Source organism: Falco cherrug, chromosome 4 (assembly GCF_023634085.1).
Source record: "Falco cherrug isolate bFalChe1 chromosome 4, bFalChe1.pri, whole genome shotgun sequence".
NCBI lineage: Eukaryota > Metazoa > Chordata > Aves > Falconiformes > Falconidae > Falco > Falco cherrug.
In genome coordinates, this window is record NC_073700.1 from 107,987,755 (window position 1) to 107,999,666 (window position 11,912).

The 11,912-nt window shown below is 45.0% G+C and overlaps 1 protein-coding gene across 3 annotated transcripts in view; it reads right to left on the bottom strand.

The window, feature by feature from the left end:
• The window catches only part of GALNT15 (polypeptide N-acetylgalactosaminyltransferase 15), a 26,589-nt gene extending 15,470 nt beyond the window's left edge, over positions 1-11,119 (bottom strand). The window contains exons 1-4 of one of the 3 annotated variants that reach the window (XM_055708737.1): positions 10,763-11,119; positions 10,010-10,555; positions 4,428-4,594; positions 3,531-3,735 (exon numbers count right to left, since the gene is read on the bottom strand). In XM_055708737.1, coding sequence (XP_055564712.1) covers positions 3,531-3,735; positions 4,428-4,594; positions 10,010-10,554 — 917 coding nt within the window. In that variant the 5' untranslated portion in view covers position 10,555; positions 10,763-11,119. Of the gene's footprint in view, positions 1-3,530; positions 3,736-4,427; positions 4,595-10,009 lie in introns of all 3 variants that reach the window. The other 2 variants (XM_055708735.1, XM_055708738.1) reach the window with 2 other exon arrangements.
• Positions 11,120-11,912: the final 793 nt, after the last annotated feature.

The following is an 11,912-nucleotide window of genomic DNA, read 5'->3' on the forward strand; positions in this document are numbered from 1 at the left end:
CATAAAACCTGAACTACACAGAAATTTTCCAGACAGACAGAGTAACTCTTTTCTACTCCTGTATCTACAAGCAGAGGCTCCCGTTCACCCCTGAATGGGAGTTAACAACAGATGAGATACCTTTCCACTGCTATGGTCATTTCTTATTCTGTTTAACAGCATTTTCACTAAAGATTAGTGACCTAGAATCATGGTGCTAAGTAGAGGCACTTTGAATTTCAGAAACTAGATAGGCTTATTTTAATATCTTTCCTAACATAATATTTGAGTGGTATAGGCATGTACCAGCATAGAGGGAAACAGCCTTTCCAGAGCCGGGGAAAGGTCCTAAAGGCAAGCTACCCCTTCGCAAGCCATCCCTCTGCCACAGGTATGGTGCCCATGCCTTTTTTAAATAATCATTTAGTTAAAGGATTATTTCGCTTTCACATAGTGTTCTCAGGAACCACACTCTGGATCTTCTTTAAAAAAAATCATCCTGCTTCAGCATGATGGTCACTGGTTTTTGGTTGAAGGAACACTCTTTTCAGAAAGGTTTCATGGCACACTACATTATATACCCCCTGTGCCTTTCCCTGCCTTTGGACTGAATACAGTATCAGCTGTCTCCTGGAAAAGGAAAACCCCTCAAAAGACAACCATAATAATGGCACAGCTGCATTACTATGCACCATGCTACTCACCTGGAATTAGCTGGAACGCAAACAGTTGTCAAATAAAATGATCTGTATGGCATTTCATCTAGTTTTCTAATGTTGTCCAGGTACCTATGGTATTCATCCTTGAATAATAAAAATGTCAAGGGATGCTTTACAAACCATTGAACCATTCTCCAGGTCAGGGGTCCTCAAACTATGGCCCGCGGGCCGGATACGACCCCGCAGGGTCCTCAATCCGGCCCCCGGTATTTACAGAACCCCCCTGCCCCCCCCGCCGGGGGTTGCGGGGGGAAACCAAGCAGCTGCAGATGACCGCCTGCCACTGCATCCGCGCACCGGCCCCCTGGTTAAAAAGTTTGAGGAGCCCTGCGTCTAGGCTATATCCTAAGCTGATGCACAGCTTCCCAGTCAATTTGTTAGGTATGGTTCACAGAACTAGTCCCAGTCAAAATGCCCATAAATGCATGTGTAATGATTTTAGAAAGACTTAATACTTTTTTGGAAAATAATTTGGATTGGGTTAGCGAATAAAACCATCACATAGGGAAATGAAATGTCACCACCCAGAGCAAGTCAAATATTTCCATACCTGTAAAATCAGGATAGTTTTCCTCATGTTTGTCCTGTCTGTCATTACCTCAGGCTACAAAGAACTGGGGGTATCTTCCCTTTTGTGCATTTGTGCAACTCACTGTGAGGTCTCAGTTTGGGCAAGGATCTCTCAGCATTGCTCTATGACAACAGGTCACAATAATAGTGGCAGATCTGATCAGTAGTCTAGAAAATTAGACTTAATCACAATTTGCAAAGTTAAAATCTCCCTCCAGTTCTGTTAAGCTCCTGCAAAGCTTTGAGCTTTGGGAAGGCTGTATTTTCCCTGGCCAGCAAACAACTCGTTTGCTCACTCTAGGTGATAAAGTGCTTTCCCATTCTGCCTCTCCAGCAAAAGTGCATGAGTTGCAGTTTGATTTCACCAGTCACTGTAAGCTTTTTTTTCACTGTACTTTCCTCATTTGGGTAGTCTCAGGGCGTATTATTCAGTTTAACAGCTCCTTGACTGCTAAATGAATCCAAGTTGACTATGCTAATGCTTTACATTTCCATAGTGATCTCCACGCAAGCATTACAAGCAATTTAGGAAAATCATGTTTTAACTTCCTTATCAGGTCAGCGTTATTATCACCATTCTTCAGCTAGGGAAAAATGGGCAGCGAGGGAAAGTGATTGCCAGATGCTTTAAAGCATGTCTTCCCTGTGCACTGAAGAATGGCACAGGTTCTCCACACTAGCAGTGACAAAGCTTCCAGGGTCAGACACCGCGACTGATGCGGTGTATAGAAAAGGATGGCTTAGCCCATACAAATATCCAAATGCTCTTCCACCTTTGCTCCATTAATCCAATTAGCCATTAGCTAACTCCGTGTTAAATGTCTGCCCTCCTGGAGGAATGAATAAGCATAGGGGCCCTATGGAGTAAGAGAATCCCTTTCTCACCCTCTGGTGACAGGGCTACAGAAATCTCAGAGTGATAGTAGACTCTGTGGCTTTGCATTCCCTCAGCATGGATAATTTTTGACAGTGAAGCACTACGCTTGTGGTGGAGTCATAACTTATTTCTTGCCATTGTAATTCTCCCTTCACTACAGCTCTCCTCTGAGACTTTTTGTAATTCTTTAAATTTCAGCAATACAGCCTTGAATAAGGACTGGACAATTGATACACATAGGAGTTTTGCATGGACATCAACAATAGACTAGCTCAAGGAAGAAGAATCATAAAGTATATTCATTATAAACCATCCAATAAGTCAGCAGACAAAAAATAATCTGCTTTTGCAAGGTGGACCTTTTAGAAGAGAATAGTTCTGACATCCTAAGGCAGCATTACTTTTGCTCTCAGTATTTTTAATGTTTTCATCCAAATGATGTAATGATTTTTTAAAACTCACATTAATTCTCTTATAGGCAAACATAATCAGGCATAAAAGCATCTCGTTCCAGTGCCTGTGCCTGGGAACAGTCTTTGAAGGTTTTTAGTATGACTATTCAACAGTCTGGTAAGGGTTTTAAAGATTCTTTTTTTTCTTTTGCCCCCTCTAGCAATTTATTTTTTCCCAAGTGGCTTATGGGTAATGATAGACAATGCACAAATTTTTCTTTCAGAAAAGTCCCTTTAGTAAAGGATTCACTGCCACGTAATTCTTGAAACATATGCAGTGATTTAATCTCTTATAAGTGCTTGGGGACTGCATAGATGAGCTCAGCTGTACATTAGAGAGTGGGCCCAAGCACCAACCTAAAAATGAAAGACTCAGAAAAGATGAATCTGTATCTTCCTCTGTTAATCTGGTGTCAGTGAAAGCGATTAGCTAGAACTGTTTAGGCTGCCCAGAAAGTCTATTTTTTTCTGTGGAACAGATGGTACAGGTGACATTGGTAGGTAGCCAAACTGGCTCAGGAAGACAAAGCATTTTATCCTTGGCTTCATCACTGAAACAGCTAAAAAGTAAAAATAATGGAGCCTTGCAGCAGTTTCTCCGATGGATGTTTGCCAATTTGCAAACAGCTTGAGACTGCAACCTTTTTAATTCAGACCACCAGGAAGCCTTCTTATAGTTCTAACTGGATACAAACTCTTGACAGTTCGCTTATACTGGGTGTGAAGTGAGGGTTATCTGTTGTGTGACCTATCCTGCTTCCCACATACCAGTGACGCAGGTGGTGGTAAGCTAGAAAAGAAAAGCAATGTGACCAGAACGAAGAAGGTAACCAAGAGAAGATTAAAAAAATACCCAAATCTTTACAAGTACATGACTTTCAGCAGAAATTAGCACATGCAGGGAGGTCAGAGGTGACCAGAGGGGATATTTACCGGTTGCTGGACAGCCTGGCTAGGAGGGGTTCCAACCAGCCCTTCTGACACTCGCAGTGTGAATCCATGAAGATAAGCACATCTCCAGTTGCCCGTGCAGCTCCTAACATCCGACCTCGGATGACTCCAAGCCTCTTGTTGCTCCGTATGAGTTTCACACCATCCAGCTTAGAGATGTATTCACTCAGAGCTGACTTCAGGGGCCCTGTCAGAAAGAGAATGCTCACCGAAATGCTTTAGATTTTATTCAAGCTGTTATAGAAAAGCAACAGGTAGTAGAAGATGCTACTTCTTGCTGGTAAAATGTTTTGGGGGCATTTGTTTTACATGACCGTGTAGGCCATGTTCCAAATATTCCCACAGCAGCATAATGTCAGAGAAGCAGAAAACCATGGAAACTGAGATTCACTAGATGTGAAGTTATTCCTGTGGGAAATTTAATAGCCTCCTCTCCTGGTTTCAGTAAAAGGTAGGTGCTCTCATCATCTCATAAAAGGCGCAGATCAGAGTGTGATACTACAGGTGTTTGGCTTTTCCAAGTGCTTCAGATTACTTTAGCAATGTGGAGTTTTCCACTCTATGCTTCAGCCAAAGTCCAAGTCTGGAAATTATTACAGCAGACCTGGTCCAGTGGGAAGGCTAAAATTTGCATACTGTGATCTTATTTTAAAGTAAGAAAGTTCAGAGTGGTTGGAAATGATGGGAAAAAAAGAAACATATTTCAAAGTTGAAAGGCTAAGCTGAATTCTAGGGATGGCAGCCAGCTCAGGGCTCCAGTTAGCTCTCTTCCTGAGGGTCCTCTATGCCTTCTGCTCTCCTCACGCACTTCTTGGAGGAGGACAGTTTCTTCCCTGAAGTTTTGGAAAAAAAGAGCTCATACAGAGAAGCAGGGACTACCTTGCTGGCTGAGATCATCAACTAGGATGATATCCTTGAGGGAGGCCTTTGGGGCTGTGTCCATAATGCTGTGCACAGTTCTCAGCAGAGTAGACCAGGCTTCGTCATGGAAACAGATGATGACACTAGCAGTAGGCAGACTGGAATCGTATTCTTGCTGTAGGCACCTGCATGGGATCAAATGAGGGAGACAGTGGATACACTGGTACAACTGGCTACTTCTTTGTCAGAGCAAAGTGGTAAACTACACCTAAGCCTTCAGGGATGGAAAGCAGTTTAAGATCTCAGCTTACTTCTGATGAAGAAAAGGAAGTATTAAGGTGTCCAAGACTGGAATACAAAGTGAAAATATGAGAACTACACTGTAAAAAATAAAATACAAAAAGAGGAAAGTTTTGCTGGAATACTCTCCTCTGCTCTGGCTGCCTCAAAACACAGAGCTCAAACAGCAATGATCCAGAAGGCAAAGAAAAACTGAAAAGACAATTAGACAAACCGGAAAGGGGGATAAAGCAGGTCGGTCAGTCTCCACCAATTTCCACATTTTCTCAAGTAACAGAGAAAACAACAAACTGAAATGAAACCTTTAAGACTAACAAGTACAATAACTCATCTGCACAACAGATGAGTATACTTGTGCACTACCTGACCAGGATCCTAGTGAATGAAGCCAACATCTCAGTCCTGAGAAATGGATCCTTACATGGGCAATGAAAATAAATATAGATACATTTAAGAAAGTAAATGTATTATCCCTGTAAAGTTTGCACAGGTTGCTTTTTCCGAAGAAAAAGAATCACTGATGAACAAGGCTCCCAGATTCACTCTGTGCCATTTTCTGCCTCTTAGTTTTTAACTCCAGGTACTGACACAATTTACTAAAAGACACTTGGCTGCCTGGGTCACTGTATGGCATTCCTAGAGATGCTCTATAGTGATGACTGGGGCCCATTGCTCCTCAGTTTTCTATGGGGCCAAGATTTCACCCATGACATTGAAATAACTTCCACCAAAATTATTTTGAATCGGAAGTTGCTTTGACAACTCAAGCATTTATGAATGAAGAACACTTCCTATTCATCCTCACAGAAACCATGTATGAAAACTACAAACACTGGTCAAACAATGCCCGTTTCATAAATGTCAGTAAAGGATCTACAAATTGCATTCACAACAAAAAGTGTTTTCTGATATACCAGTCTTGGTTCAGAGACACAGGACCCACTATACTACTGGCCTGAGGATGCACATTTTCCAGAAAATGCCTTCAAATGCCCACTGCAGAGATGCAATGACAGTGCCTATATATCTCCTTTGCTTATATTAGAAAACACATTTTAAAATATTTTTATTTCCTGAGTAGCAATCGTTCAGTTTCCTAACTCATTTAATTTCTAGTAGCACGAACCTCTTCAAAGAATTACAGAATTGGCTGAATGTGGCCCATTGTTATTTCAGCATTTTTGTATTGTCAAGCGAACTGTCATACAGAGTTTACAGTGGTTGTTAAACAATTAGCTACTCAGCAGAGTCTCATGTAAATCATATCTTCTTAACATTGCTATGTTTATTACCATTTTACGTAGTGCTTCTATTCATGGACTGAGGCCCTATGATGCCAGACATTATCCAGACACAAAGCTGTTTATCATTTAAGAGAATAAATAGTCTGAATGATTTAATAGCAAATACAAATAAACGAGTAACATAGATACACTTCTAGGAATACACATTTTAAATGAGCACAATTATAATAATTTAATATAGTTTATCATATTTCACATTAATATCTTTTTGTATAGAGGGGCAAATTTTCTCGATTTTTACACTGTAATGAATCTATGTTGTGCTTGGTTTACTAATTTTCTTTAATCAACAATGCTGTTACTTCACAATTTCACATGGGATAATTATTTCCATTTTCAGCAGGATGAAGAAAAGGACACCCTCATACCTTGGCAGTGTTTGTATTTTCAGGCAGGAGAACCTAGATGTAAATAAGTAAAGATTTGATGCAGTACTTTTACTACCAGGCAGCTTCCAACCAGGAACATTTAGTACAGCTATAAGTACCTATATTTTGCACCATAATACTACAATGCCTCATTGCTAGTACTGTAGTTATAGCAAGAAAATAAGGCTGTTGTGGAATCTTAATTGGAAAAGAATTGAAAATAACTGTACTTGAATACATAACCTAGGTGGCAAGTGTTTAGTTGCCATGGAGATTGGCAAAGGCTTGCAATATAGATAACTAATCTTCAGAAAAATGCAAAAAGGCACTGGTATTCAGAAATACCTTCCCTGTAATCTGGAGCAGTTTGATAGACTGTCCATCATAAATTGGCATTTCGAGAAGTCAGGGCTGACTGATATGAGCATAGTGATTTAACCCAATTTGTGAAAAATAAGGAATTGTCACATGCAGCAATGAACAGGAGAGCAATTCTGCCACGGCAAAAGCACTGCAGATAGGGACTCCCACTCACCTTCAGGGAAATGTCTCTGAGATTCAGCTCCCAACAGCACTCAAGTGGAAGCTACACTTTAAAAATGAAATTTAAAACCTTTTTAGATACATTGCTAGTTTCTGTTTGCCTGGATATGTTTGACACTCAAGCCAAATAGCAGAAAACAGATCTTTTTTGGGGCAGAACGTCCATCATAAAAATCACAATGGAAGGCTTGATTTGGCTCCTCTGTCCCAGGTGGGTGTCAACAGCAGCTGGACCAACTGATAGCAGCAGAAAGCACTCAGAGATGATGGTAACTCAGAGGATGAGCCTTAGTGTGGAAGAACAACTTTCTAATACAACTGGACAAGTTATTAGGCTTTTTCACCCAGAAACCCTGGCTGCGTCAAAACTGGTACTCAAAGTAAATGGGGCAAAACAAGATACCCGATTCATCTGTCAGGATATGTTTTACTGTGAGATCAGTAGGAGTGCTGGAAGAGACTGTTTTACGCATCTACTTTCTGAAAAGTAGCATACAGCATTCACCTGGAAAGACACGCAAAGAGATGTGAGTTATGTTAGAAGATAGGGTTGCGTGAGAGAGGTCTAAAGTATCACTTTCCAGGTGAGGAAGTTGGGTTCTGGGCTGTCAAGCCACTGCACAGCCTGTAGGCTCTGGTGTATTTCCAGCAGAGCTCTGTACTCTTCACACAGGAAGAAACTTTATTTATGCTGCTCATTGCTCCAATGCAAAACACAAAAGACCTTGTACATCTGATTTTCTAAGGAAGAGCAGCTAAGTATATCTTATGCCATTTACATTACACCTTACACACTGGTTTAAGAGTAAACATGAAGTATGCAAGTATGAAGTTTGCCCAGCCTTATTTTAAAGTACCTGGAAGTGCTTCATGATTAGCTTCAAGCTAGGCATAGCTTCTGGTGTGAAGGATTTGCCATCTAACTTCAAGTGAAATGAGAGAGACCGAGTCCATGGACCTAACTCACTGAAATGCCTCTAAGTGGCTGGGTTCTTTCTAACTAAATAATAACAGACATTATTAGGAACAACATAATTCAAACAGAATAGAGTAATAGACAATCCGCTTCATTACTGCTTCACTCTCGTTTTCCACTGCTATAAAACTGGACTGACATAATTGTGAGCTAGGCCCCCAGAGTAAATTACACCTAAAAAATATCACTGTGGTTTGTGTGTTGTGCCATAAAGGACGGGACTGTCTTAGAGGCAGACCTCTGCTGCAGGTTTATGATCTGGATTTAGGCCTGAACAAACATGAAGCCTCAGATGTTCAGATCTGTGGTTTCAATCTGGACTCTGTAAGCTGTGGTGTTGATAGCTCTTCAGGCTCTAACTAGTCAGACAGGAAAACCCATCCAAGAGCTCTGAGCCCATGGCTTAAACCTTACAGAGATCAGTATTAACTAAACCTGTGCCTTGTTGGATGGCCCCTCAGCTGCCGAAGTAGAAATGTTTTTTTGGCTCACATCACAGGCAGTAAACGAGGGTCATCACTCCTCCTTTAACATTACACAGTTCAAAGAGGTGCCAGTGGAGCATGGCGAAAAATAACTGAAATGGTATCAGCATTTCATCATTCAATGCAATTACCCAAATTAACACTGAACCTAGCCAGCAAGCGTAAAAAACAGTTTCATTTCTCCTTCCTTAAGATTGTCCCCTTAAATAAGAGCCACCAGCTGCCTTTAAACACGTGAAAATGACCCTTAGAAAAAAAAATGGGGTTTATATGTATGTACATATCCTATGTCTGTTACTTAAAATGTTTTCTGGTGCATCTTCCCACTGCGTCCTGGGGGGAAAGCCACAACAGGTTTTGTTGCAGGAGGCAAGAAAAAACCACCCAGCCACCACCCTTTCCCTCTCCCCTGGCCAGGGGAGCAGATACACCTCAGCCCCTCTTTAAGAAGAGTCACGAATGGCCCCTCTGGGGCTGCTGGAGTAACTGACTCCCAAGTCTCCAGGCTTCAAATGCAACACATGGGGCTTCAAATATAACGTGTGGGGCTTCAAACGCAGCACACGCTCCACGCGGCCGTAAGGCCTGCCTGCTGCCAGCTACCTTGGTGTTGGCAGATCTGCTCAGGCACACCGATATCCACCAGCCTCCCTCGCAGGAGTTTCCTTTCAGTGTTTGTCGTGCCACTCGTACTAAAAAAGCTGAAAGCCCCGAACTCCTGTATTCAAGCAATGCAGTGCGTGTGGCAAACTCGGCAGGCCCAGCACGAGGCGCACCGTGAGGAGACGGCTGGGGCCTTGCGGCGGGAAGCGGCGGGGCGGCCCCTCACGCAGCTCCGCGTCCCCTGGCGGCAGAGCGGGCCCGGGGCAGGCCCAGCGGGCGGGAGGCCGGGGCCGAGGCCCGGCCGGGCCGGACAGACCGCCCCCGACCCTGCGGGACCTCGGCACCCAGCGCAGCGCCGTGCGGGTTCCCTTCCCCGCCCCAGAAAACACACAGCCAGCTGGCGGGGAACGGCGGGGCCCGGGCACACGGAGCATTCCCCCGCCGCCCCTCAGCACCTGCAGCGGCGGAGGCACCCCGCCCGCGGGCGCCGACAGGGGGCGCTGCCGCCCGCCGCGTTGCCGTGGTGACGGGCCGGGCCGGGCCGCCGTGTCGCGGCGAGAGGCGGGCGGGGGTCGCAGGTAACGGCACACCGCAGCGGCCTGCTGGGGCGCGGTACGCGCGTTCGTCCTCCCCTTTCTGACCCGGCGCCCCCTGCAAGTCGTAGCTGCCTCCCCCCGCCGCCCCCTTCGCTGTTGCCAGCAGTCGGCTCCTGAGGGCTTGACCCAGCGGCGGTGTGCCGGTGCCTGCGCCGCGGGCTCGGGCAGCTGCGGCCCGGGGAGGGGCGGCCGGGCAGCCCGCGGGGGGCTCGGGGTCCCGCCGGCGGCGGGGTCGGGGCGGCCGGGAGCGTACCCGGCTCTGAGGAACGGGGGGCTGTTCCTCAGCGAAGCGTGGGGAAAAACGTTATCTCGAACCGGAGCGGCGAGGCTGGCAGGGAAGGCGCGGGGCTCAGAGCAGGAGGGGCTCACGGCGGCGGGGAAAGAGGCGATTTTCTCCCAGAAATTAAATAGGCTGTTTTACTTACAACGGGTGTCGTACCTCAGGCAGCTCCCTGCGCAGAGAGATCCGCTCGCTAAGCGCTTCGTCAAAGCCATGGGTGTCCAGGCCGGGCGGGTGCCCCCCCGCCGCAGCCCCGTCCCCAGGCTGCAGGGGCAGGGACAGGAGCTGGGGCTCGGGGTCCCCCTCTGCCTTGCCCCCCGGCCGCCGGCCCTGCTGCCGCACCACCCGATAGCCCTTCCTGGCCTTGCTGTGGTTCCTCCTGCCGGCGGGCGACACGACGGCGGCGATCAGCTCGTCCTCCCGCAGGGAGATGAAAGGGGATAGCCCGTCCAAAGGGTAGTACTGCTGGCTCTCCTCCGGGGTCTCCAGCATCTCCTGGGGCTCCGCAAAGTCCATCTGGTACCCTTCCCGGGGGCTGAACTCCACGGGCTGGAAAGTCCCGTCCTTGCTCTGGGTGCTGGGTGGTGGAGTCAGCATTGTAACCATCAGTAGCAAAAAGCCCAGCATCAACAACAACAAGAGAAACTGCAGCTTACGTGATCCATATCTGCACTTCTTCCTCAAGAACATGCTGTTGGAGACAAAATGATACAGATGGTCATGTTAAATATCACTTGGATCTTCCACAGACTCCAGTCCTCGGGTTGCAGCAAAACCCTGTTTTTCACTATCTGCCAAGAGGATTTTTTTTACTCCCCTCAAATTTCACTGATGCCGTTTCATGCTTTCCTCTCTATTTACAGATAAAATATAACATTCCTATTAATATTGCACTTACTGTAGTAAAACATAGCATGGATCCAGTGAGAGAAAGTAGATCCTCTGTTATACAGAGTCCCAGCTTAGTTAGGAAAGCGCATATTCAGCTGATGAAAAGAGTAACTGAAGTTTTGATTTTTTTCCTTTTCAAAGTAAAAAGAAATTCCATTTCTTATAGTTTCCTTTCAGAGTAGATCTTGCTTCTTCAAAGTTTCCAGTTGCTGCCTGGATTGAAGTGCCTTATCTCTGAAAGCAGATCTGACAGCTCTCCCCCGCTCAGAGGCTTCAAGTTAACTGCGATCAACAGATGAGAACTAGTCGGTCCCTGACTTTCTTTCACACATAACTACGGCACTCAGTCAGGAAGCACTTTGCCAGACATAATACAGAGCAGTGTGTGCGTCTTTCTCTTGGTCCTAATGCCCTCACTGTTCTTGTCCTATCAAATCAAAACTTTGCAAAAGCTGTAAGAGGTGAAATATAAGCAGCAAAACATTGCATTAGAAAAGAAATCAAGGCACACCGTGAATCGCTCTACTTCTGAATAGCCATATTAAGCTAAGAATGCTCAGAGCAAGAAGCAAGAATTTTATAAACTGAGTAAAAGATGGAATGCACATGGTTTATTTAAGGTTAGATTTATTCATATAGTAATGTGCTAGCTGGAGTATATGAGTATATTTCATATTCAATAAATATTTACAGCTGTAAGGATTTTAACACTGACATAAGGATGCCAGATTATCACCTGGCAGACTGAAGCTGTCTGCTTATCCATAAGTTTGGTACTGCAGGGCAAGCAACACTTCAAGTTTTCATTAGTCCACGAATAACACGTAGAAAACTTGAGCTGGAACAACAACTACTGACACTAAACAAAACCGACAACTTCTATGATTCAAAGAGGAGCTCAGACTCTGTGGTCTGTTTGCTAATATTGCTGGCATGGATGCTAGTGGGACTGTGGCATTTTTGCTGCAAGACAGATGCTCGTGCAATGGGAAAAGGGGTGAGGCAGTCCATGTGCCTTGGTCTGATGGAAATCAGGTATGGATGTAATTCAGGTGTTATCAACTCTTTTGATGCTGGGGGCTTGGAATGCGGATTTTCACATATCTTGTGATATTCGATTAGCAGAAAGCTCCAGCTCAAGGAAGCATGTGATTGCT